General features: G+C 39.9%; 1 protein-coding gene across 2 annotated transcripts; it reads left to right on the plus strand.

The window, feature by feature from the left end:
- Position 1: 1 nt before the first annotated feature.
- Positions 2–27444, plus strand: LOC103474899 (large neutral amino acids transporter small subunit 4). Of its 2 annotated transcripts, XM_017308340.2 has the most exons (15): positions 2–328; positions 3289–3499; positions 9095–9314; positions 9395–9450; positions 9549–9625; positions 17653–17745; positions 17870–18003; positions 19039–19250; positions 23196–23339; positions 23450–23467; positions 23631–23757; positions 24328–24460; positions 24834–24907; positions 25116–25239; positions 25329–27444. In XM_017308340.2, the coding sequence occupies exons 2-15, from the start codon at positions 3340–3342 to the stop codon at positions 25488–25490; spliced, it is 1734 nt and encodes a 577-aa protein (XP_017163829.2). In that variant the 5' UTR covers positions 2–328; positions 3289–3339; the 3' UTR covers positions 25491–27444. The 2 variants fall into 2 exon arrangements, with proteins under 2 accessions (XP_017163829.2, XP_008424393.2); XM_008426171.3 differs by lacking the exon at positions 23450–23467 and having other exon boundaries at positions 4–328.
- Positions 27445–27839: the final 395 nt, after the last annotated feature.

The following is a 27839-nucleotide window of genomic DNA, read 5'->3' on the forward strand; positions in this document are numbered from 1 at the left end:
CTCCACGCGAAACAAAAACATTGGGAAACCGCACATATGTAATATTGGTGTTCTCTGATTGGTTGAGGGTGGTCTCTCAGCTTAGCCACGGACCAATACGAAGGTTCGGTTGTTTGTGCGGTGCCGCTGCAGCTGATATAAAAACAGCAGCAATGAAGGAAGAACCAAAATTACAGAAACCAAGTGAGAGAAGAAAAGCGAACAGACATCCCCGCAGGTGACTGTCCATCCCTGCTTAGTCTATTTGTCAGCGAGGGACGCCTGGAGCCGCAGAGACAGGGCTGAAGCAGCTGTCCCGCTTGTCCCCCGCGAGCATCCCCGCGCTCAGGTGAGGCTGTCCGCATTTACCGGAGATGCTCCACGCACTCACACACAGGGGAGCCCCGACAGAAAAGTACAGGATGTCTCCTAATGCGGGTGGCTTTCAGAAAGCACAGTGTAATGAAATTAGAGGCATTTTGCGGCTTTCACGTCACCTCTGAGTCGCTTTCTCTTCATATCTGCTTCTTGGTTACATTAAATGACGGCGCAACAGTCCGAAAACACTGCATGAACTTCAGGACCGTTACTATTTATCCGCACAGACAGCTTCCGCTTTTTGCTCGTCAACATTTTAACTATAAGAAAAAAATACGTTGCGGTAAAATTATCTTACTGTCGCCATTTTTTAGTTATATAGGCTGACAGATATCTGTGACTCTGGAACTCAGACATTTTTCAGTGCTGCATTAAAGTTACTTAATTAAATGCAGAAGAAAGGGCGTATCGTGCATTTTAAAATTTAGTATGCAACTATGCATAATTTAAATTGGTTGTGTTTTGCTGCCCGTGTTGAACTGTCTTTGTTCCAGGAGGATGTTTTGCTCGCTGCTGCTGTTATCGCTGAACAGCTGAGCGCTTTAATTGCTCTGTCAAGACGCAAAGAAATCCGGAAAAAGCTAAGAAATGCTATCACAATAAAAGCATTGAAATCCAATGAATAATTCCACGAACAATAACACGTAAATTAAAATGCATCTGTTTCTTTTTAAGAGTGATACAATTTGGCGTCAAAGTTCTGCACTATATATTTTTTATTCATATTAAGAAATAAGAAATGTTGTGTTTCTGACATTAAAACTCCTCGGCGGAAGCGCTATGTTTTCGTCGTAGTTAACTTCTCAGAGGAAGAGATGGATGGGTGTGATGGAGGGAAGAAAGGGGGGTTATTGTGCAGATGATTTCAGTCCAGTTTAGACCAGTTTCAAGTCAGCATTTCCTCCAGCGCTATATTCTTTAATTGTTCTCACAGAGACAAAGGGTACGCCAAATGAGGGTAAAATGGCGCCTTTGATATTTTATGTCGCTTATTGTTCACATAGGGGAGGCGAAAAGTTAGTTTATGCAGAAATGCGCACACACAAAGGGTGTACTAATTTTCTGCTAACAAAATGCTTTGTTGAAAACTAAACCTTATCGAAAAAACACATTTCAAGCCTCTATCTCGCTTTATATTATAATATAAAATTTATAATATTGTTTACGTCAACATTTTCAAGCTATTATTTAATATTATTTTTGTTTTTAACCATGAACCTTACCTGTTAATGTAGTCAAACTAGTGCTCTCTTTGCACCTACACACTGACTGCTGCGGCTGCCAGAACCTCTACAGCAGCGCTCGTGCACAACTACAGAGCAGTCTCGCGCCGTACCGGTTCGAACTGGCTTCAGCTCGCGCTGCATTCACGTTCAGTGCGGTTTTCAGTAAACACGTTTTTCTTAAAGAAAAAAAATCCCCTCCAATCAATCGTTTCGTATTTTCTTTAACTACACATGTAAGTTTCAAGCTTCGTGGATATAATATGAAAATAAAATGCGTTAACCTTTAAAGTGGAGTGTTTTTTTTCATGACGAAATCACGGTGCCACCTTTTTATCTAGCTGACCTCGAGAGCCGCTCTTTAACCGAGTATGGCTTCACTGATTTTAAAATGAGAAAGCTAATTCTGTTCGTGAGTATCTGAGGCGTAGGGCCTAACGGTAGCAGCCTTTTTTGTCAGTAAAAGATCGCGACGCAATCTTTTCCCATCAGTCAAGAATGCAGCAACCGTCTCACGTGTAGTAATTTCAAGCCATGTTCCCCAGCAGCCAATAAGCGAAGAGATAATAAACTTTACAACCAATCGGGTATATATGTGGGCGTAGCAATGAATATTTAAAGGTGGGGTTTGAGGCTTCAGTTGTTTGTTGTTCTCCACCATCATCACAGAGCTGGGAACAAAGAATTGAACTTGGTAGTTGCGTAAAAAGTCACCTGAAGCTTTTGTTGTTGTTCAGTCAGCTTTAAAACATGCAATATATTATTTAGTTAAAATAATCCAAGTATTTGTTCTAGAAATCTTTTAATTCTGATCCAAAAATACTTTTCCATTAAGACATGAAGTTAAATTTGTTAATTTGATTATTAAAAAATGGTGTACTTCATGTAAGAAGACTGTTTTAAACTTCAATGGATAATTTATGCAGGAAGGAAGTTGGTTTGAGTTCTTCTGGTTTAATCAGGGCGTCAGTCTGTCAGCTATAACGCCCGATTCAGTTTTTGGGAAAAACAAAAAATTGCATTCAATTATATATACAGGAGGAGTTTTAATGTCTAAAACACAACATTTCTTATTTCTTAATATGAATAAAAAATGTATAGTGTAGAACTTTGACGCCAAATTGTATTACTCTTAAAAAGAAACGGATGCATTTTAATTTACGTGTTATTGTTCGTGGAATTATTCATTGGATTTCAATGCTTTTATTGTGATGGCAATAAAAAATTGCTTTCAATTATATATGGCATATTTTAGTGACTACTTATTTCTATAATTCAGAAAAATACTAAACTCCAAACAAAAATGAGTTGATAAGAGCGGTTAAAATACAGTGCCACAAAATCATTTGATCAGTGTACAAAGTGAAGGCGGACAGGGATGAAATGTATGAATTTGCAAAGTGGGAAATTAATACTACTGTTTCAAGAAACTTGCTTAAAATCCCAAATAATAAATAAATTAAGTCTCATGATTCCAGTTACTCGCTGGTCACTTAGGTTTTTTACAAATGAAGCCAAATTATATCTCTCCACTCATAGTTAAACATATTAAGAGTGGGAATTACTTTAGCACAAACTGACAGCCTAAAAAACATGAATTCACCTTGTTTTAATAAGAAAAGGGAGATCAGAGCTTCTCTTGTTGACATTTTGACATATTTTAATATGACTCTGACATCTTCTGTTTATTCCTCTTCTTGTCTTTAAGGCACCTGCAGTCTCCCTTAGATCCGGTCAGTGTGCCTCCAGGCTAGCAGAAATGGCTCCAACCCTTGCTACAGCTTTCAGACGCCGCTGGTGGATGGCCGTCACGGCGGTCATTGAAAACCTCCTCTTCTCTGCTGTGCTGCTCGGCTGGTCGTCCCTGCTCATCATGCTGAAGTCTGAGGGCTTCTATTCCTACCTGTGCAAAGCTCCAGGTGCGTCTGCCTTTACCCGAGTTATCATTTAGATCGGTGCAGATGTCTGTCTTTCTATGTAATGTCTAATGCAGTATTCAAAAGTAATCAGACTAATAAAGACATCGATTTTGGCTGTTTGTGATGCAGTAGAAATCTACAGGCAGGGCTTTTTGTGCATTTTAATTGCTGCCAGCCTGTTTTCATCCTCTATCTTCCCCAAAAACACGGTCTGGATTTAATTTAGAGTTTGCAAGTTATTTTTATGGAGCTTCAGGGTATGCACAGAGAAACAATGAGAAAACCATCCAAACAGGTCTGTTGCAACACCTTCTGTGTTGTGCTGGCTTGATGAATTTCTGCAGGTTTTGGGGCAAACCACAACAATTTTGATGTAATTTTACCAGCAAGTATCCTGAGGTGTGATATCAGATTTATCAGCAAACTTATGAGAACTCTTATTTATTTAACATGTTGAATAGCAGTGAACTGCCTCTAAATAAGCATAATACGGCGCTCCATCCATCCATCCATCCATCCATCCATCCATCCATCCATCCATCCATCCATCCATCCATCCATCCATCCATCCATCCATCCATCCATCCATCCATCCATCCATCCATCCATCCATCCATTTTCTTGCACCCTTGTCCCTTAGTGGGGTTGGGAGGGCTGCTGGTGCCTATCTCCAGCTAACGTTTCAGGTGAGAGGCGGGGTACACCTCGGACAGGTTGCCAGTCTGTCGCAGGGCTTAATACGGAGCTCTGAATGGTCAAATAAAACAAAGATAATTTCATTATCATTTCTTTCTGTCCATTGCTCATTATGATCAAAGGATATGTGGTGAGCTGCTCCATTCAGGGGGCCTTTATTAGGCTTTAAAGGGGTTTTGCCTTGGTGTTTTTGTGCAAGTGCAACAGGATATAAAATAAAAGCTGGTCTATCTCCATCAACTGCACGATTTCTGGCTTAGCAGCTTTCTTTCATCCTCCTATTGTATTTTTGTGCATTTTTCACAGTTTAGCAAAGGGAGAAAGATAGAAACGCAATCTATTTGCGTGAAGTAATTTAATTTCTCTCACCTATCTGCATACATTGTGGTCTTTTGTCCTAGTTGTTGTTTTGAGAGCAGAGTCTTGGCTTTTTTAATAAAAAAGGTTTTATGGTGGATTCTGAACACGTTTTTGTTATGAGAAACAATTTTTTAAAAGTTTTACGAAAATAAGATTTGCTCCACACCTTTGCCTTGTGCTGATCTTTTTTTTTTTTTTTTTTTTAAATAGGCAAATTCACCTCCTTCATTTTTATAGCTCCACCCTGGTAGAGCGTTGAAAGTTCATGTGTTATGAGATTTAAGAAATACTGGCATGACTTCTTGTGATTTCATCTCAGTTACCTGCTCTAAATGCAAATATACATCACCTTCATTCTTCCATAAGCTGTGCAACAAGCAGACCTTTGTTGTACTAATGTAACCGTAAAATCAGCAGAGCTTTACTGGAAAAGAGACTGTTTGGTCCCTTCTGTCCTTTACGCTCGGATGACTCTCTGAACTTCAGCTAAATTGCTTTTAACTATTCTCCACTTCAATTTGCTGTCTGCATTAGTGCTATGTGGCGGCGCACTGAAAAAAAGAAGATTCTTTAGATTTGATTAGGAAAGGAAACCATTTGAACCCAACAGAAGTGCAATGCCTTCTGGGTATCCACTAATTAATATTTTCCAGCAAAAAGTTTACTGAAAATGTTCTGCAGTGCAAATTTTAGCATACAAGCTATAATTTGCACTGCAGTACATCTAGTTGCTGTGGAAGGTAGAAAAGTCGCACCTGAATAATCCTATGATTTTTGTATGATTGACAGATTACAGTGACTCAACCCACAAAAGTTCACATCACTCCAGAGTCTGTAGATCTGATCTAGCAAGAAATGTCACAGCATATATGTTTGTGGGGGCTACTGGCTTCTTACTAACTCATAATGACCTCTGTGAATGTATAAGCATGCATAGCTATGCAGCATATCTGCAGCTTTTTGGTTTGCCAAATACTTTCCTAGAACATTGTTTTGTCAGACTATCTAAAACCTAGCCTCGAAACCATCACTCTGCAACCTTTAAGCCTTAAAATCTCTGTGTTTTGGGGAAGTCTGACTGACACAAGTAGAAGTCTAGTCTAGGATTTCTGTTGATGTAGTCAGCTGCCAACTAAAGCCCCAAGACATTTACCGTTGACCTAAATTTTCAAGTCATACGACTGCAAGACAGTTCTCAGATTTGTCTTGGAGTGAAATGATTAAAAGGATCTAAGATTCAGTCACAGAATGAGCAGAAAAACAACCTGTACACATTATGAATCATATTTACTTATGGTTTGTTTTATTGTACCTCTCGGTGTCCATTTCTACTATGTGGCCATCCTGTCATGCTTGTATGTCATGAATGCTGTGGTCTCGTTTTGTGGTTTTTCTGCTGGTGTCCCACTTATCTGTGTCAAAGGTTAGACGGAGGCAAAATGCATAACACTTTGTTTCTAACTTGACTCATCTCTTTGTCATCTCAGTGTCCCTCCTTGTGCAAATATTCATCATCAGTCATCTGAAAAGCTTGTTTCTGACTAAAAGAAGAACGTCTTTAACAAAGGACAAACACGGGACTTTTGAATGGTTAAAATGTCTGTTTCTATGTAGGCTTTCAGATAGCCATCTAATGAGTCCTTTTAAATCTGCATAATAACGACTATATCCTTGTGTACAGCACTGTTTGTCAGAACAGAAGCCTAATTCTGGGAGGTTTTCCTCCCTCTGTTGTTTGTTAAAACAACCATTGTTAAGTTTATCTCTTGGACATCTCCCCTCTGATGGCGTCTCTGCCACGGCATTGTTTTAACTTATACTGTGAGTGGTATCTCAAGTCTTTCTATTGACACAATCTCCTAATGATTAATCCAAATGTGTTGGAGGAGAGCTCGTTTGCACATGACAAAGCTGTGAAAGAAAAGGTCATGTGAAAAGACACTCACTTTTTTTTCTTCATGGTGTTGACAGGAGAGTTTGCTAAAGTTTAGCAGGTGTGCAGTAAACACAGAGGGTCCTTTCACTGAGGAGGATCAATTCTGCCTGGTCTTTGTGTGTGTGTGTGTGTGTGTGTGCAGGGTTCTTCCCCTATTGACTCAGGTTTGCTGCGATCATTTGATTAGTCAGCAGGCGGAGCCGCCGAGGGACAGATGCTGCTGGCTGCCTTTAGCCACACACTCAGCACTTAATGCTCCAAAAACACTTCAGATGCCAGATTTGCTGGGAGAACAAGTCATCCAGCTCATAATGAAAAGTTTCCATTTTAAACTCCCCTCACCTAAGTTTTGGAAATACCAAGTGGATTCACTTAATTAAACATTGTTAGTGATAAGATGCTATTTAAAGTATGAAATGTCTTATCATTTGACTCGGCAAAATCTGTTCTACCTTATGAAGGCAGTCTGCGACTCCGATTTAAAAAGCAAAAGTATCCATACCCCTTCACATCTGTTTCAGACCTAAATCCAATTGAGAATTTGTTGCAAAATTTTACAAAATATATTTACAGGTGCTGTCAATCCTATCTGACCACAAGACAAGTGGCAACATTTGACTGAATATCGAATAACTTCCTCACATTTATATCAGTCATTTTGCCAGGTTCTGATGACTGATCACCTCGGTTCTGCTTTGGCTGTGGGAACTAAAATCAGCCTGCTACCAAAATCCAGCATTCTCGCATCCCTCTGTGAATTTATGCATCCGCATTCAAACACTTCAGCAATCAGATATTTATTAAGTCCAGTTAGCCTTTAGCCTACTTAAACCTTAATAAACACAAACAAGTTTTCTACATCAGGAAGTATTTCATCTGACATCTGAGCTTCCTGTTGCTCTGAACCCACCCACAGCTCCCTTTTCCAGAGGGCTGCTGGCGTCAACATCTCCTTCCCTGTCCTGTTTTGCTGTGAGCTGACTCAGCGAAGAGAGAAACTAACGTTATGTTCTCAGCCCGAGCACAGAGAGGAAACTCTGTTTCAGATGCGTTCTTCATTAGATAAAGTTAAGAGCTTAGTTACTCTTGACAGCTAAGCTCTTAACTGGAATAAAATTGTCTCTGGAAAATAGTTTCCCTGCATTTGGAGGGGCTGTGAAATGCAGATTCTCCATGAGGCTTTGACATTTTTATAGCAAGCAAGTCAAGGTGAGGGAAGAGCTGTTCCCCTGTCGGCTGTGTTCCCAGCACACCATCTATCTGTTTATACCAACAGATTTTGACACAGCGATGGAGCATCAGGACAGAAATAGACTCCAAATGAACTCGGTGGACTGTGTTTACCAGTGATTCAGCTGAGGGAGTGAGATGGAAAGTTCCCTCCACCATGCTAAAGTTCAGATGATTACTATTTCTGGGGGCTGTTTACCCAGGATTGAGTTTTTCCCCCTCTGGATTGTTTACTCAACCTTTAATTCATTGGTTTTTCAATCAGCTGGTCGGCTGCAAGGGACATTGGCAGTGAGGTAACAGAAGTTTCGTCCCCAGTAAGCAATAATTGAAATGTACACCAACGAAATGTTTGAAATCTAATATACTACCAACCTATCCTGAGTGTGTCAGCACCAGGTAATACTACAGTTTGGTATTTCAGGGTTAAATTTCCACGTGAAAATGAACGGTAACACAAGTGGTTTTAAAGGTGACCCATCATGCTTCCTTGAACAGTTTAGAATAGGTCTGTGGGCTACACAAAACATGTTCATTACATTATTTGCACGCCACTATTCTTAGAGGAGGTCGAAGTCTGCTCAGTTCTGCCTATTTGGAGCTTTTTTTCAAAATGAGCTGTTCTAGGCCGCCTTGTCACTTTAACTCCAAATAAGCTGCTGCTGGCCACGCCCCTCAACTCAACGTTTATTGCACAACCATACATCTTTGAAAAGCACTAATGGAGCCTCCTGCACAACCAACAAGGATCCCATAAGTGGTTTCTGGATGGCAAGTCAACAGTATACACCAGGGGTGTCCAAAGTCGGTCCTCAAGGGCTGGCTTCCTGCATGTTTTGGTTCTCTCCCTGGTTTAGCACACCTGCATCAAATGATGGCTCATTAGAAGGTCTAAGGAGAACATTGATTTGCTGAGGAGTTTGTTACTAGCACTAGGGAGAGACCAAAAATGCAGGATGCCGGCCCTCGAGGACCGACTTTGGACACCCTTAGTATACACTTTTCCAGAAGCCATTGTACAGCCCATGCAGCAGTAAAACTACCTGATCAAAGGTGTTGGAGCTCTGCTTATGCTGGACTGGTGTTTCCTGGGGTTGCTAGGTAGTTAGCTTGACTTTGGTTGGGTTGCTAGGTGAGGCTATGCTGGAGTTGTAATGGTGCAGTGGTCAATTGTGATTTAGGTTTTTGGAAAGGCTCATTTTCCAGACGCCTAAAAACATTAACTGACTGCCAACAAACTGCTGGGTGTGTGCGCATGTTTTTTTTAAGTGCTTGGGTTGTTTTAGAAGTGGTTGAGACGAAAATGTAAGAATAAAACATTTTATACATTCACATGTAAAGAAAAAATTGTTTCCCTCGTTTCTTTTTTGTAGAAAATGGCTCCAACCTCAACATCTCAAACTCATCCCTGTCTGAGGCCAACGGCGAGGCAGAGGAGTTCCTGATGATGAATAACTGGCCCATCTGCAAAGACCAGGATGAGATGCTGAATCTGGCCTTCACTGTGGGCTCCTTCCTGCTGTCAGCCATTACTCTGCCTCTGGGCATTGTCATGGACAAGTATGGCCCTCGTAAGCTAAGACTTCTAGGAAGGTGAGGAAAGGGAAAGAACTCCCTCTTCATTTAAAAATGTCTTCTTCTTCTTATGCATAACTATAACTTTGTGTTCCCAGTGCCTGCTTCGCCTTATCCTGCCTCCTAATTGCTTATGGTGCCAGCAATCCTCACAGTACGTATCTTGTTTTCTGTTTGGTCCGCCATGATCTCGAACATCTACATTTTATTCGGGAAAGTCAGTCTTGTCATATCTGTCCTGTTTTCTCTCAGATCTTTCCATCCTGATCTTCTTTGCTCTGGCAATGAACGGCTTTGGAGGCATGTGCATGACCTTTACCTCTCTGACGGTAAGAACGAGTTATATTTTCCTGTTTTAGCTACACTTACATGTACAAAGGCAGAGGGGAACTAATTGGAGAGGCAAAAAGGTTTTTCTTATTTGTTTTTCCTCTAATAATTTTGTTAAAGAGGATGTAACAACGCATACATGCACAGCAGAGCTCTAGATTCTGTTCTTGAGGGGAAATATTGTGACTCTCCAGAGTAGAACGGCTGAAATTTGGAGTTTACAGCTGCCCATCTTATTTTAGGACATGGAAATGAACATTTCATGAACCAATCATAAGGATGTTTGTTGTAAAACTCAAAAGGGTTCTTCCATAGTTTTCTTTTCTTTAAACATATTCATGCAATTTGTAAATTCAAAGGTAAAAATCTCAAAGCTGAAGAGCCATTACTGTCTGCTCAATAAAACCAGTCCATGGAAACTGTACAGAATATAAGGTCTACTTTCTAACTATTGTCTGATTGAGGATACAGCTGACTAGAAATTTATTAAAAAAAATTTTCTGAAGCTTTAGCCTGCCAATACTGTGGTTGTTTCTGATTTCCCTTTAAGGACTTAAAAAAAAAATATATATATATATATATATAAGAGACATTGTTTTTTTTCTACAATTCCTTTGATTAATTAATCAAATATATTGGGAGCTCTGGTGATGTCATGCTGTTGCGATTTTAAAAAACAGATGAGTTAATTTGTTCTCCCTTCCCGTTATCTTATAAAAAATTTTACACTCTTGCATCCTGAGTAAATTGCAGACATGTCTTAAAATACTTTGGAAAGTGTAATTTTCTTTTAAATTGTCTTCCTTCTCTCCGATTTACAACTTCCACACTGAAGAGTGTTATGAGATGAGAAGATAGATGAGGGATTGCTGTGCAGAATTGTTTAGAAAGGGAAGAGCAGATGTGTGCATAGTAGAGCAGCTTGCAGATACGGTGGCTGGGATGATATCATCACTCAGATTGTGCTGCATCATAGGAGACAGCATGTGAGGATGGAGGCAGCTTCAGCGATTTATTATTCACTGCTGCGGTTTGAAGCCAGAAAACTCTTCATTACTATTCATTTGCAAAAGGAACATGGCTTTTTGTATTTTGCCAGATGCATATCGACCTTAATAGCACACAACAATATGAGGGTTACACATAAAATCTGTGTTTGGGTTTGTGGTACATTGTGTCTGCATGATAGCGCTTTCCTTGAACTGTGGCAGAATGGATATTTTGTTTTCCACAACGCACACACTCAGACATGCTGGCGAGGAAGATCCAAACAGGAAGCTGCAACGGGAGAACTTCTCCACCCAAGTCTACTGTTATGCTGAAACTGTAACACACACACGTGCACACACCTCCCTGTTTCTCAATCTGTTTTGCTCCACCTCCCCCCCCTCCCAGTCTTAGATTTGTTTTCCTGCTCTCCTGCTTTTAGTCTCCTCCGTCTTGTCAAGGCGGGACCCACATGCAGCTGTTAATAGCATGTCACGGGTACGCAACAGTTTGTGCATGCTGCTGTGTGTGCAGGTGCGTCTGCACAGGCTGTGGTTTACAGCTTCCCATTGGTCCTGGGGAGATGTTGTTGTTGTTATTTGTTTCTATTAGACATAGCCAACACTGAGAGCTTTAATGACTTTTTTTGTCATTTATGTGAATGGATCTCCGAATCCAGCATCAACACTAGTTGGAGTTGGTCAAACTTTGCGGAAATGTAGTCCTCCTTGGATTATTTTGTTTTCCCAATCCTCCCTTCTCTTTGGCCACATTTAGCCTCTAAGGAAATCATGGACTGTATCTGGATGGAATGACGTCCTATGTTTCAGAGAAGCCCTTTTTTTCCATTTAAAAATCTCTCAAACAGAAGCCCCTCTATTCTGGTAAGGATACACATTCAGTACATCTGTGCAGTGCATCCACACCCACAGTAACACGTGAGGCTCTGTCTGTTACCCAGCACCAACCATATTTTATGTCTGGACCGTGTGAAAAGGTCACACGAGTGATCATCTTCCTCACACCCCTCTTGATGTAGCAGAAGCTGATATGGTTCTAAGACATTCAAAGTATTTATGAATCAAAGTAGAAGGAACTGGAAAACGTTAGTCGCTATATTAAGGATGTAAGGGTTGGATAGAGGAACCAAAGAGTTATGACGGATGTAATCTCGTGAGGAATCCTTGCAGTGCGAGGAATGTGCTTTAAGATGGAGAAGAAGTTGACGTCAGGTCGATGGAGGCATGCTGTCTGCTGTTCGTCAGCTGGTGTTTGCTAATCTTCCAGTCCACTTGGCTGCTCTCTATGATGGAAGGAGTCCCGCTTCATGCGTCAGGACAGGACCGGTCAGAGCTGGTTCTGGCAGCTGAAGTTTCCACTCGATGCAGCAAGAAAAAAAACACCTTCTTCCTCCTTTCATTACTGCTTTTTTTTCTCACACAGCCGTTTCCAGTTTCCTCTTTTTACTCTGTTGGTTTAAGTGGCTCAGCATGTTTCCCCTTCTTTTCCTTGGTCTAATAGTCACAATCCAATCTGCTCTGTCCACTTTAGTTTTCAACACTCGGCACACAGTCTTATCCAACACCACTTCCAAAATATGCACAGGAAACCTTGTTTGTACAACATGTTCCCAGTTTTAGACAATGGTTAGACAAAAAAAATCAGACTACGAAAGTGTCACTTCTGCCTAAGGAATTGTTGAAATACTCTCATTAATAACAATGGATGGTGCACACACATTCATCTCCTCTGTTTGCACCGATAACCTTCAGCCCTCTCATTCAAAAGATGACTAAATGCAAGCTCACCGGGACTGAAGTAGGTAAACATTACTGACAGCTGCTTTCAGGGTGTTTTAAGACCTGTTAGTCAGGTAGACTCAGTTCGACTGGAGACCAAAATGGCAACATTTGCTACATTTTCAGCTGGTGCAGTTCGCTTTCACACTACACTGAGTCAAACTACCAAACCCTTTTAAAATCCCGTTAACCTCCTCACCTGTGGTGGCGCTGCACTGAACCACTGAAGGAAACAACACAAACGACCTCTAAGGAAGACGAAATGTTACCAAAACCGGAGTGGCATCAGATTTGCAACAGGATTTCTTTTTTTTTTTTTTTTTTTTTTTTCTATGGCAAAAACCATAAGCCATTTTTCGCTAGCTCTAGACTCGTGTATGTTTTGGTTGTATTTACCCAGAATGCCCTGCACTATATGTTACCCTTCATGCTTTTGGAGCGGTCTCCAGTCTGGTTAGCATTCACATATATACATTCAGACTGCACTAGAGTTCGCTTCAACACAGACCTAAGTTTTTAGGTAGACCAGAGTTCGCTTTTTTTGGTCCACATCCGAGTTTGATGGCACATTCACGCCTCCCCAAACAAACCGGACTTTCTAGCCAAATGAACCACAGTTTGACTCAAATGTAGAGTTGTTTAAAAAGCCAATATAAACAGAACAAAAATATTTTTAAGGGTATAAAAAGAGCTGTTTTAAGCTACCCAAGTTAGTTTACAATTTTGCACGACAGTGCTGCAAACACGGATATTTAAACCGCTCCCTTCGCCTGCAGCAACTCGACTGAACAATGATGCCTGACAAAACACACAGCTGAAGATAAAGTTTCAAAACTCCTGCATGTACAGAGAAGAGCCTTTATGACTTGTCAGTTGACAAGGAAAAACAAATAAGTTGGTCAGAGGTCGTTTGCCTGTAAGGCAGAAGAATAGGAAAATCTATATGTTGATAAGCCTTTATAAAAGCCATAACACAAAGTGGCAGCTGAGAAGCATTGCAATTTTGGCAAATCATTGAAATAAATCAACACATTTAAGATGAATTTAAGAAGCTTAGTTGAGCAAAATATTAGGTTCTCTGCATTGGATCCACTTATTTTAAAGCTAACAAAGAAACTACTTTGTCAAGAAGCAATAACAAAGACCATCCCTGGTATATCTGTGCAGATGAACATCCCAAACCTATTATTTGTGTTGTAGCAGAGGCTAGTAAACTAATAGAGGTGTTTAATATTTTTAGTAAAGTCTCAAAGTGACAAATCAGAAAAGAGCAGCTAAGGTAAAAGAGGGGACAAAATCTCCAAAACAAACACTTTCAAAGACTGATCAGGAGTCACATGGTGTACTTTGAAGGCTGAGAAACATAGAAAACACATTCCTTTGATGATTAAAAGTCACCAATATAAGCCACTGTTCTCTTCTGGGAAACCTAGTAGGAATTTTCAACATGAAAAACACCTTGAGACCAAGAGCCTCTGGGATAGACGATGGCGATTCATTATTAATGATCTTAACTCGGACTGCATGTTATACTAAAAAAAAAGATTGCTCTGATTCTAGATCTAGTAATTTGAAACATCAGTGCAAAGAGTTGCCTCATGTGATAACATCCTAAAACGGCTACAGACTGAAACATTAAACTTCACTGACTCTGCTAGTGTTGCATTCTTGTTCTATCAAAGCTGTAATATTCAGTAACTTGTATGTAAAATAAAAGCTAAAGCTTGGGTGATGTCTACTGTCAACAATAACATGCAGTGTATTAAATTCAAAATACTTTATTAATCCCAAAGCGAAATTAAATATTGTATTGAAGACATTTCAAGACTCTTCATAAATTTTAATAGTCACTGTTTTTATTTTTATGTTTTTTTCCAAATTTGGGAGTTATTAAATCCTTTAGCTTTTTCCCAAGTGAAACCCTGTTGTAATGTACAGTTCTGATCAATTTACATCCACTTATATGACACATTACATTAATTTGAGGGTTTTACTTCTTTTTGTTGAAGAGACCAACGATCTATTTCTTATTTTATCAGAGTTTACTACCGAAGACACTTGGCTGAAAATTTCTAAGCTTAATTTTGGATCCATCTTAGTCCATAAAGTTGAATTTGTATCGTATTGTTTCACATATTCTGACTCTGGTGTTTATAATGGACTTGGGCCTTGAAGGTTACTTGGTGTTGTTTTTTTGTTCTTTATAATTTATCTCCATTCATTTGAAATTGTCTATTTAAGATGGCTTAAACTTGGATAAAACTTTGTTCATTTTTCTGTTGAAACACAAACGCACATCAAAACAGATTTTTGATTGGATAAAAGAGGATAACATTAAAGCTCCTCGCCCAGCCCTGTTAAGTACTTATTTATTGCCAGGAAAAGTGATCAAATATTGAGCTAGAATGACGCCAGAAGCTTGTTGATGCCTCAAGAGACTTTAGTGGGGGTATAATCTCATATTGGAGTTTGTGTAGAATTTTGACCTTTTGTAGATGAAAAATGCACCTAATGCGTTTAAAATTCATAGAATTGTCGCATGACTTTTTCAACCTGGAAAAGGAACAGAGCGAATCACTGAATTTATAGAAAAATTGTACAATTGAGTAACAGCATGGAGTCTAAATGTAAGCACATTTAAAGGAATCATTTTTTAAAACTTTTGTTTAGGAATTGACAGTAATGTTAGTCAGCTGATGAAGCATGTTCAGAGTCAGTCATGTCGTTTCTTCTGTTCTGGGACTGTTCCTGTTAAAGTTACAGCTGTATGCGTTGTGGTCTGAACCCACAGCTGTTTCTTTGTTCCTCCATGTGTAACGGTTACAGAGCAATGACTGCCTGACTGATCTGGTTTATTTTCCTCCAGCTAGAAAAACACTTTAATCTTCATCTCATCAGGCCGAGCAGCTGCTCCTCCCAGCTACAGGCTCACTCACACTACACGTCGCGATCGAATCCATTAATCCAGACTGCGTCTTTCGTGAGCAGCAGCCCAGACTGGGTTGTCACATGTTTTGGGGAAACACTGGTTTTAACTGTGACTTAAACTCATAGTAACCCTGAGAAAATCTCAGAGTGACACAAAAACAGGCCTGTGCTTCGCTGTGTGTTTAGTGGAGTAGAGTTAGAAACATTGTAATTAAGAGTAGCATTACTATACCTATTTTTACTCAAGTAAAAGTAAAAAGTAGCCATCCAAGAAGTTACTTGAGTTCTGAGTAACTGATGAAAACATCAATCATTTATTATTTAAAACTTACAAAATTTTTAATTATGTGGAAATTTTGGTATTTTAAAAACCAAAAGGAAAATGATTCATATAAATAACATGATTACAAAATAATCAAGAAACATTTTTCCAACTCAATTTCGTTCAATGTAAAGCTTGTGAAACTTTTTGCAAAAAAACTGCTGGTGTGTGTCATTGCTGGTGAATTTATGGTTAAAAAAAACTTGTTCTTTATTCAGTGAAGTTGGTCACAGTTGCCAGAGTATTCAGAAATTGTACTCGAGTAAAATTGAATAGTACAGCATAGTAAGAAATATTCCTAAAAGTACATATTTTTCAGGCATGGTGGTGGTGCAAGGGTGAAGCATATGCGACTCCTTATTCCTCAACATGGCTGCCCCTGTCCAATGACCTTTGCTGCATGTCTGACAACTATCAAAGAAGACCACTGGAGGAAATAAAACATTGTTTTTTAAAAAAGAAAAAAAAAGGTTTATAGATCACATTTGGACAAAAAAAGCAGCTTTGGGTCTGAACGTATCCACTGTCTCCACCATTTGGACCAAAGGTTAGCCATCTTACCCTAAATCTCCCTTTATGGTTTTCAAACTAGACTTCTTTGGTTCTGTGCTGCTACAGAGAATGTGGAAAGTTTTTAATTTGTTTTGAATTGTGGGGCCTCCAGTGATTCTTGGGTTCTCACTTTATGCTCCAGTTAGTCCAAAGGATGACATCTGTCTGGGTTGAGCAGGTTCAGGAAGCTGGTTAATCTAGACACCTGTGGTGAACATTTTTTCTGGATGGATAAATTATGACAAGCTGGAGAAGGATAGAAAAACTATACGCGACCCACAATACTGCCTTTAACAATCAGCCTCATTTGCTTCACTGCTGCGCTCTGTAGCTTCTAGAAACCACTCTAAATAATTCAAATGTCACAAAAGTACAGCAACAAAGAATGTTTGAGGCTGACAAGCATCACAGAGACGATTAACCACTCCGACATGCATCCACTCCTCTGTGCTGTTGACTTCCTGAAGAGCAGCGTTTACTGTTTCGTCTGGTTGGAACGTGGCGTCCTCTTTTTGAGCTGTGCATGACTTAATGCAACCCCAGCCTTTTTTCTTTGCTGCTGCAAACACCAGAACACAGATGGTGTGATGTTCACCCAGTTCAGTTCACTACTGAACAGCTTCATCATAAATCTGTGGGATTCAACATCGTCTGCCAACATGTGTGTATTTTACCACATTCTTTTCCAGTCAGTGACCTTTTATTGGCTCATAAGGATTGGTGTAGAGCCTCCAGAGCTGTTCGAAGCACAAGCTGAAATCTGATTTTAGATGAGGAAATCCAATAGGTATAATTTTCTGTATCAGCTTGAAAGCTTTACTCCTGCAGAGAAAAGCTTTCACCTCACATTCGGCAGCAATCATTCTGCTTCCTTTTTCACCGTTTGGTCTCAATGCAATCACACAAATCAATGTAACGTTTCATGACAATTTCTGGTGATTAAACACAACAAAAGTGGGCTCAATTGTGAGTTGGAAGGAAAGTTGTTCAAATTGTAGCTGATAGTAAAAATATGAAAAGTTTGTGTATTTGTATTCGGTGTGATTTAGTAAGAAGTCCGTTAAATAATCAGCAGCTTCATTAAGACTTAAAGAAAATAGCAGACAGAACGAGGGAAGTTTGTTGCAACTCAGGATACAGCAAACATGTGGAAGAGGGTTCCCCGGCGAGATGAGACAGAAAAGACTAAAAAAAAAAAAATCAACAACTGTGTGTTTTCCCCCCAGAGCATTTTTCACATTTTATGTTGATGCTGGAACCATTTTCCTGTGGAATTGCATAACCTTATTTATGCTTGTTAACTTCCAGCTTAGCATTAAATTAATAGAAGTGATGCACCAAGATCCTGTCAGATTACTTCAAACCCTGCAAATCTGACTGAGAGAAATATGACCATCACAAATAGGTGCATTTGTTTTTTTTGTTTTTTTATTTTTAGCTTCCCAACATGTTTGGAGACCTGAGGTCAACCTTCATCGCCCTGATGATTGGATCTTATGCTTCCTCTGCCGTCACGTTTCCTGGCATCAGGGTAAATCCTCAAACTTCATGCCATTCTTGATTTGCTCCAGTTTGTTCAGCCATTACTTCTTAAAAGACAGCAAAAGATGGGTTATTGATTTTCCATCATGATGTTTTTGTTCGTCTGCCTCCAGGTGATTTATGATCTAGGTGCCTCCTTCATCTCTATCCTGGTGGTTTGGGCCGGCTGCGCTGGCCTCGTCTTCCTCAACTGCTTCATCAACTGGCCTCTGGAGCCTTTCCCAGGCCCAGAGGACATGGACTTTACGTAAGACCAAAAGACATGCTCACTCTGTCTGTGTCCTGCACACGTTCTTTTTGACTTGAAACTTCAATGTGTTTTAACATGTTTTTTGGGAATAGACCAAAGTAGCCAAAAAGTAAATCAAAAAATCGTATAAGAGAGGCTAAAAATATTTCTTAATCCTTATCCTTATTACAGTAAAGCATCCCGCAACACGATTCTGCCGCCACCATGTTTTACAGTGTGGAGGATTTGTTCAGAGTGTTCATTCACTGTACATTTTATCATTGGTACCAAAGGATCTACCTTCTGTTTTAAAAAATACTCCTAACATGTGAAAAGCTAAGCCCTTTCTGTTTGATTTGGCATCAATACAGTGCAGGGTTGGCTATGTTTTGGATTAACCTATTATATAGAAAAAGCTTAATCTGAGATTTTCTTATTTAACCAGGACCAGATGAATCTAAAACTATCCAACTCAAGGAGATCTCATACTTTCTGTAAAATACAATTTTCTTTCTTATATTGATTTTTTTTTTTTTTGTACAGTTTTTGAATAATTACTGTTCTGAGGGTGTTATTCTTCAATAATAAATCATGAGTAATCGATTAATCACTGCAGCTCTTGCCAGATTCTCTCAGATCTAATGACAAAATATCCAAGTTCTTTTCATTAGCCCCCTCCTTGTGTTGTCTTGTTTTATAAAGTCCAATTAAAATGCACAGTTTGTGGTAGTTACAAAACAAGACATGGATATTTTAGCCTTCAAATACACACATAGCAGATTGCATAGATATGCCAGCTCCCTTCAATGTGGCAAATCCTCTTGTAAAGCAGCAGAACCCACTGAGCCTTAGAGGGGAAAGAACCTAAAGCCAGGGGATTGGCAGGATTTGCTCTCTTTCAAACTTGTCTTTAATGGTGTTTTCCCTCTTTTCTCTGTTCACTCAGATTTTGTTCTTACTTTTATATCTTTTCAGCTGTCATGTTGCATGTTTGCAAGATATATGGGCTCACAAGGAACCTTCTGTCTCTTACCCGTTCATGCGTCCCTTTAGGGTGAAGATAAAGTTCAGCTGGCTGGGCTTTGACCACAAGATCACTGGGAAGCAGTTTTACCGGCAGGTGACCACGGTGGGCCGCCGACTCAGTGTGGGCAATGCAATAAAGCAGCCGCAGCAGCCGTCCACAGATCTGTCAGCGCAGGACGCCAACAAACTGTGCCTGTCCACCGTAGACCTGGAGGTGAACTGCAAGGGCAGCGAAGAGTGTAAGTCACAGAAACAACATCTCACTTTGAAATTCTGCAATGGTTCAGATCAGATTGAAGCTGGTAGTGAAAAGTAAGAGGTAACCAATTTCTGAAGGTGTAGTAAAATCAGAGCCATGCCACAAAAGGGATTTCTGTCTCGGCTTCTCTTTTTTTGGCTTTATTCCCATCTGATCTGAGCAAGCTGGATATTAACAGCATGCTCATTTGAGAGGGAGCCAGAATCCCAAAATAAAGCTGTTAACATGTGCCTAAATGATTTGGTACCGAATAGCATCATCCACATTTGGGTCAGTTGAACAATGATGTGCGTGTGAGCGTCTTGGGTATCAGATTGCTGGAGGAGCCATGATGGAACTGATTCATGACTCTGAGGTTCTTGGAATGAAATATCACTTTAAGCTAATTTTAACTTCTTTAACCCGAACAAGCTGGTGGCACCCAAATAATTAGGCATGTAGTCATATTCACATATACCTGCACAGGCATAACAACTGAAAGTACATCAAACTTTCTCCAGCTAGTGAAGCTTTGCCTAATGCACTTAATGTTGCACACTGTCAGTCAGCTGGCTGAAAGAAAGCTGTTACAATTTTCCCTTGATAAAAAAGGATGAATTGGGTTAATATTTCAGGTCCAGAAAAACGGACTAAAATAGCGCCACTGATTAGCCTTAATAAGGTAACACTGCTTATAAACCACAGTTGGCAAGTTCGTTAGCCAGTTGGCTACAAGTTCGCTACCCAGACTGTGGACTGATTACATGTTGTAAAGAGTTGCTCTATAAAGAGCCAAAATAAACACAACTAATTTTAGTGTTTTTTTTGTTTGTTTTTGTTTTATTTTTACAAGATTTTGCTCAATAAAAGCGATAACAACTTGAACTGCTGTTATAGCTGGAGCTAATAGCCAAAATAGTTGGTATAAGTTTGAATAATTGTTCATTTTCTCTTTTTAATAAATCTGTTAGATAATGTACAATATTATTTTACTGTGAGAATCTCAGCCCATGCCTGATTAGCAGCTAGCTGCTGAACACACCTCAGCTCTCAGTCTTGTAGCGATAGAAACTGTAGATTAAACTGATGCATTAAAGGGAAAATAATGGATTAGCCAAGATAATCCATTTTATGCATTCAGAACCATTTTATACATTCATTTTGTGTAAAGAATGTGTAAAAACACCTGTACGGTCTTCAGATTTTTAGTTATGGAAGCCCTACATAATGAACAGAGAGACTTGGCCTGTACAGCACTTACAGAAGAACCCTCTGCCCCACTTCCACACTACGCCGACCCCTGTCACCTCTGTCAACCCTGTGCCTCCACACCAGGGGCTCTAAATTCTTCCTCGGGGTCAGGTTCTCCCAGCAGTAGGCTGGTGGGTTCCCTCTTGATCCTTTTGATACCAAATAGACCGTAGAACCAGTTCTGACTAATTTCTAGGAAAGTCGCTCAGCAGGTGTGGCGCTCTGGCAGGGAGCTCGAGAGGCATTGTTTGGGGTTAACTGGTTCAAACATGTGTGCACTTCATATTTACGTCTGCGTACCCTATTGAGAGCAGCTGTCCGGAACGGTACAGTCAATGACAATTTTGTTTATGTAGCACTTCATAACGACAAGGTCGGCTCCAAAGCGTTTTACAAAGAGCAACATAGATGGCAAAGGATAGACAAGAAAGGAATAAAATACATTAAAACCAGAAGGAAGTTCTAAGAACAAAATCTGGTTACATTTGAAAGCCAATGAGAAATGAGTTTCTTGAAGTTATTGATTCTCTGAATGGAAATAATGTGGAGAAGAAGCACGACCTTCTTCTGATTTAGCTGGTTATTAATCAGTTTCTGGCTTTATCTAAAAATTGTCCATAATGTAACAGTCATAAATTATGTGGATGTAATAAACTCTGTTAGAGACCAGAGTGTACAACTTTGGTATGTAAACCCCACTGGCTTCCCTCTCTGGAAATAAGACGGGACCCATTTTGATTGATATTCAGAAACAAGCAAACAAACTCTTTTGTGTGTGTTTGTAAAAACCCAACTGCAATGGAAACCTGCAGCAAATTTGTCCTAGGTTGTTCATTCTTTGCCCAACGCCCTGGTTAATGGATCGTGAACAGATTCTAATAATTCATGGCTAAAAGGGCTTGGAAAACATCCCAATTTCTTGTGGCCATGACCAAACATTTCCAGTGATTAGCCCGACATGCGTATCTGTTGATCAAGGCAATAAACCCACCAGCTCCATCTGTGCACTCACCACTAATTGGATGTTGTCACCATATGGACAGAAGTGTCCATTTTCCATTTATATTCACAACCCTCATTAATGATCAACTTTACCCACTGTCTGCTTTTCTTTGGCTCCTCCTGCTCCTAATTGAGGTTCAGAAGCGTCACCATGGCACCTGAAGGCAGCAGGAATATTTAGATGACAATTTCTACTTCAAAATTATTCACAATCTTTGAACTTTTCATTTTATGTTAAAATGGGAAACTTCAATGTATTTTACTGGGATTTTATATAATAGGCCGAAACAAAAAGGAGGAAACGAGACATAAATCTTTGAACATCTCAAGGAGCATTGTTTAATCCATGTAGAGCGTGTCCATCTTAACCAGTAGGCCGGTGGGAATGTAAGGAAAGCAGCCAAGACATTCATGGTAACGCTGTCATAGAGCAACAGGTCAACCAGACCTTTGGAAATTATTACTGTTTACCAAGTAATCGAATATATCTAATGGTATAAATAAAGTTGATTTACCAAGCTGGCCTTATTTGAAGAGTTACAATAAGAACACCATAAAAAGTTCAGTTTACTGCTAAAGAATTGACTTTGGTCAAATGAAACATGCAAAATATATAGACATAAAGCAAAAAAGAATAAAAGTGGTAGTAATATGCATTAATTTAAAGTACCTGAACTCAACACCACACTTTTTAGATTTTTAGTTGTGGAAATTTTGAAAACCATCCATTTCCTACTAACTGACAGTTGGTAAGAAACTACATCTTAAAGTGTATTGAGGTCTGAGGTTGTAAAGTGACAAAATGTGGAAAAACTCAAACCTTTTCAAGATGGATGCATTTGAAAATAAGCGTCTGGAGCAGTCTTATGTCATCAAATTAGTGCAGAAAACCAAAAGTCAGGCATGTTTGTACTTGTCTGCAAGGTACATTGTGATCTCCTGCTGCTGAAATATTAGACACAGTATCACCACTCATCAAGCACGTGTGTTGATGTGTACGCTTGTAGATCGTTCAAACTTACAATAGGCTGTATATGCATTTTTAAAACATGCCGGCAAAATCTAAAAGGTTGTAGCAGCTGCAATCTGATTCATTCACTGGGAACTGAAATAAAGAAAATATGAATGTTAAATCAAACCCCCATTATCACAGCCTAATATTAGATTAAAAACAAAGTTGTTTACCTGCATAAGGTCATAATTAAAATGTGTCACTGGGCGATACTAGACAAATCTCTACAAATCCAACCACTGTTTATTTAAACTTTTAAAAGACAACCATTTGACTCATCATCAATTCCTCTAAGGGGAGCCACATTCTGACCTCGGTCCTCACATAATGCTCAGTTAATGTTCATTATCAGCTTGTTGCTGTTGATGTGATCAGAAGACGATGTGAGAGATTATGAGTGCAGAAGTGGCATCCTGCTGCTGCTGGATGAGATAAAATCAAGGTTTGGCTGCTATAAGATTTGCCCTGGGGGTTGTTGCATAACTGAACCACTGAGTAATTTATAGAGAACAGAGTTGCATTGGGTGCACTGAGTGCAAATTATGAAATGTCTCCAAATACCCGCCGTGAGCACCTGCACTCGCTACAACCAGTCAAACATCACACTTTTTATTATGTCTCATGTCTTTTTGATCCCTCATCTTAAGCATTTTATTAAATCCTGCCTCATTTCCTCTGCAGCCCAGTCTTTCATGAGGAGCATCTTCAGTCCCATCTTCTTGCTGAGCCTCATCACCATGTGCGTTACACAGCTAAGACTCATCTTCTACATGGGAGCCATGAACACTATCCTGGAGTCCCTTACAGACGGAGACCTGAACACAGGTGAGTGTAACCACCCATAAGCTGCAAATAAAAATGCAAAAGCTGCTTTGTGTCTTTTATCTTTAACCTCTGAACGTCCCTGTCATGCCTGCTTCCTGCTGCTGTTACAGTGGAGAGGATGCAAGTGGGTAAGAGCGCTGAGGCCCGGTTAACCACCTCCATTCATTCCCTCCTCCACTGTCTGTCCTCCTCGGCTGTCTTTGCTGTCCAACATGCATCATTTTTCTGTTGTGGTCCAGATCTGGTCTGAAAGCATAATAAGTAACTGTGTGTTTGCTGTGTGTTCCTCAGTGAGCGTCTACACCTCCATCTTTGGCGTGCTCCAGCTCCTGTGTTTGGTCACCTCTCCTGTGATTGGCTATGTGATGGACTGGAAGCTCAAAGACTGTGAGGATGAGAACGACAAGACTGTCAAAAGGTGAGGGTGCAAACTCTTAGAGATGCAGAAGCAACAGCTGGAAAACGGGATAAAACACAGCAGCTGCAACTGATGATTATATTAGTAATTAATTATTCTATCAATTAGTCTGACAATTAATCAGATAAAAAATAACTACCACAGTCTTGCAATTTTTCATTTAACTACTTAAGCTTATTTTTTTTACAAGATTAGAAATGCATAAAAATACAAATAAACAAATAATTAAATTCCTTTTTTAAAATGATGAATATTTTATTAGCTAAAATGCATTAACATAGAATTACTTCAGTATAAACTTGATCACTTGTAATAAAGGACGCACCTGGAGCTAAAAAAACCAGGCAGATATTTTGACTATTTTGTGATTGAACCTGGATAGGTTGTTCTTTCAGCAAATCGACTTTCTGGAGTCTGTATACTCCAGTTAACAATTAATCGATTACTAAATTAGTTGATTATTTCAAAAAAACGACTAATCCGATTAAATGTTTCTGTCCTAAAACAAATGTTTGTTTTTTTTCATTTTCTGATTTAAAAAAAAATATATTTATTTTCCCCTCTAATCAGTGAGCCTGGCCAGCCCCGGCGCCCAACCAAAAAGATTCAGAAGATCATCAATGCAACTAGAGCCTTCATCTTCACCAACCTGCTGCTGGTTGGCTTCGGGGTCACATGCATCATACCAAACCTCCCGCTTCAGGTGTGAAACTGTGTGTGTGTGTGTGTGTGTGTGTGTGTGTGTGTGTGTGTGTGTGTGTGTGTGTTGCTGCTCTGCAGTGTTGTAGATATTTGGGGATTCACATTTCCAAACATGTGCCTCTGTTGCTCCACCGAGGGGTAACACTGCAGATGCAGGCAGCTCTCTCAACCCTAGCTGCAAAAGCACTGAAGCAAAATGTTTCTTGGTATTTTACTGACACCTACTGGACAAAATTAATATTACTACTTATTTATCCATTTGGTTCTGAATGGCTTTTATCAAAGATGAAAGCCAGCTGGTGCTAAATATAGACCTACTGTGCTGTAAAACGATTTCTAAAGGACAACATGTCTGTTTTCTCTTTTCTTTACAGATTCTGTCCTTCGTCCTGCACACAATAGTGAGAGGCTTCATCCACTCTGCTGTCGGAGGCCTGTATGCTGCTGTGTAAGTGTGGGGCATGTTTAAAAGATGATTGCAGCAATAAAGGGGCTACAAAGGTTTAGGAAAAGCATTCATTCCTCTAAAACCTTTTATATTTTTGGAATTTTATGAGATGGACCAACTCAAATCATCATTTCAGTCCAGACATGCTCACATTGTAACAATCACCTTTGCAAAGAACCCTTTGACACATTCTGTTTATCCTCTACAGGTACCCGTCCTCTCAGTTTGGCAGCCTGACAGGCATGCAGTCCCTGATCAGCGCTCTGTTCGCTCTGCTGCAGCAGCCTCTCTTCATGGCCATGGTGGGACCCCTGGAGGGAGACCCTCTATGGGTAAGACACACACACTGTGACACCAGCATGACGGAGTATAGTTCCCTTTTCTGCATTACCGTTTATCACTGTGTCTATCTGGTGCTCAGGTGAACGTGGGCCTGTTGGTGCTGAGCATGCTGGGATTCTGCCTGCCCTTCTACCTCCTGTGCCACAGCCGCCACCTCCAGCGCCTGCGAGACGAGCGCAACGACGACCCCAAGGTCTACATTAAGATGAATAACGGCAGCGCGCCGGAGGCCAGCGTGTAGAAAGATGAAGACATTTTTGTTTTTTAGAAATAAACAAGCTAAGGCACAGAGAGGAGGAGGAACGAGTGGTGAACCTGTACACGGACACATATATTGAACTGTTGATTCTGCACGTGTGAACACTGTGATGACTAGTTTCACCTTCTGTGATGCTCTGTGAAAAAGCCAACACAAACTCAAACACTGCGGGGAGATGACAATTCCTCCAATCATGATCCAAAACTGACTAAAAAGGGAGAGAAAAGACGGTTCACTTCTCCCCTAATCACTCCTCCTTCTCACTCCTGCCATTCTGTATTCAGAAGCACAGAAAATGGCAGCTGACTGCAATCAAGAATGTGGATCTGAATTTAACCAGCAGGGGGCAGTGGTGCTGCATTCCTGCTCACTTACTCGGCTTTTTTTGTGTTCACACACACAAAGAAATTTGAGCAGCATCCTCTGCGCTGCCATCTCCACTTCCTCCTGTTGGACTCAGCAGAAACCCACAATGCAACAGTTTGAGATCAGTGCACAACACACTGATAAGTCACTGAGGAAACACAGCAGCTCCTGTGTTTGTGTTATATTGTCGGTGCATGATCCCAGTGACAGTGCTGATCCTTTGCTTATGTTTTACTCAGCCTTCTGAGCAGGAAAACAGATCTACACACAGCTTGTTGTTTGACAAACCTGCCAGATCTTGTGTTAGTTTAGATAAGGGTCTCTGTGTGACGTTCAATCATGACCCAGTAATACGAAGGAATGTTTAGAGCAGATAGACGGCACATTTTTTTTAAAACATCAGAGTAGTGTCCATACACAATGAAATTATAGTATTTGTTCATCTCAGCAATAAGTATTTCAGTGTGGACGCTGGACATTCATCCAAATATACGTGTTCATTTCACCAAGTCTATTTCTGCACTGTGGACGGTGCTAGTTAGAATACCAGAAATGTGTTTGTGTTTCACGGTGCAGCTGAGGTGGTCATACTGCAAACAAACAAATCAAATATCCAATTTTTTTCCTACATAGGTCGATTTCCAAAGAGTTAGCGTAGCTGCAGTTTCATGTAGCGTTTGCTTTCTGCTTCGTATGCATTTCATGGTGATTTCACAACGTAAAACCTGATGTACAGAACCATCAGCAGCAGCTCAGGGAAGCTTGACTCCTTGTCATACACCTGGGAACAGCAATTTGCTTGATGGTAACTAGACATGGGCTGGAATGAGATTCTCATAGTGTGGTAACCTAACACAATTTCACAGTATTTGCACAAATATTTAGCACAAAACTGTATTACATGGCCAAAATTATTATTATGTTAAATACAGAACCACAACATTTAGTTTTTATGTGAGGATATTATAATATTGTTTTCTCTTTCTGCTCTTAAAAGACAAGTATAAGAGCTGATAATAGCTGGTTAGTGCAGCTATCAGCTCTGGTAGCTAGCCTGCAGTCTGCTTCTGCACACTCGTAGCTCTCCAACTAAAACAGCGTTACCTTAATAAGAACGATGGGTGGTACTTCTTTGAGTGTCTTCTCATTACAAGTACTAAAACATTGTAAATTACTTTTACTGTTTTAAAAGAGTTGTCTTGTAATGGCAACAGGCCTCTGCCTAACAGAGAAAACCATAATGATTTATTGTTCTCAGAGGGAAAAAAAAGCAGAATGTAATGTGTTCAAATGCAAACGAGAGACTCTTTGTCTTTTAGAGAGACAATTAAAACGGAAACATGATGTGCTGAATATTATTCAGTCTGCCGACTGTAGATGCCACACAGTGCAGCTTGTCATAAGGTGAATCCAGGCAGGATGACCCCCTTTCCTTCCATCTGTAAAACTGTCTGATAATTACTTTCAGCTGCCCCTCTCTGCAAATGTAAATCGTTTATAGGTGGCCGAACTGAGAGATGACACTCTGCTGCCTTCACGTATTCCCAGCGACAGACTTTCAGTGAGGATTTTTTAAAAAAGCACATAATGCACTTTAAAACGTCTAAAATGGACCTTATTTGCATATTCCTGCACAGCTTGTTGTTGCTGTTTCTAACACACGACTCCTTAATGGTGGTGCACAGTGGAAAGAATGTAGACCCAGGGCTTTTGGATGTAGATTTGTTCATGCTGTGGAAGCTAGAAGATGTTTTTTTTATTATCAGAAAAAAAAGAGGCGTTGCTTCACATTTTGGCCTTTATTCACACAGAAGGTGCAGCAGAGTCTTGTTTCTCAGTTCACAATCCATTCCTTTTAGACAGAATGTACTCATATTTTACTAGAAAAATTGCAGTTATTTAAAGAAATCAGACATTTTAAATTGAAATACACAATTTGTCCCTCACTCGGATTTAATTTTGGTA

Source organism: Poecilia reticulata, chromosome 13, assembly GCF_904066995.2.
Source record: "Poecilia reticulata chromosome 13, P_reticulata-male-v2, whole genome shotgun sequence".
Classification (NCBI taxonomy): domain Eukaryota; kingdom Metazoa; phylum Chordata; class Actinopteri; order Cyprinodontiformes; family Poeciliidae; genus Poecilia; species Poecilia reticulata.

Excerpts from the sequence above, each read along its gene's own strand:
- LOC103474899 (XM_017308340.2), top strand. The coding sequence starts at position 3,340 with ATGGCTCCAACCCTTGCTACAGCTTTCAGACGCCGCTGGTGGATGGCC. Across the intron at positions 9,315-9,394 it reads AAGCTAAGACTTCTAGGAAG|TGCCTGCTTCGCCTTATCCT; the intron begins GTGAGGAAAGGG and ends TTGTGTTCCCAG. Across the intron at positions 25,240-25,328 it reads TGGAGGGAGACCCTCTATGG|GTGAACGTGGGCCTGTTGGT; the intron begins GTAAGACACACA and ends TCTGGTGCTCAG.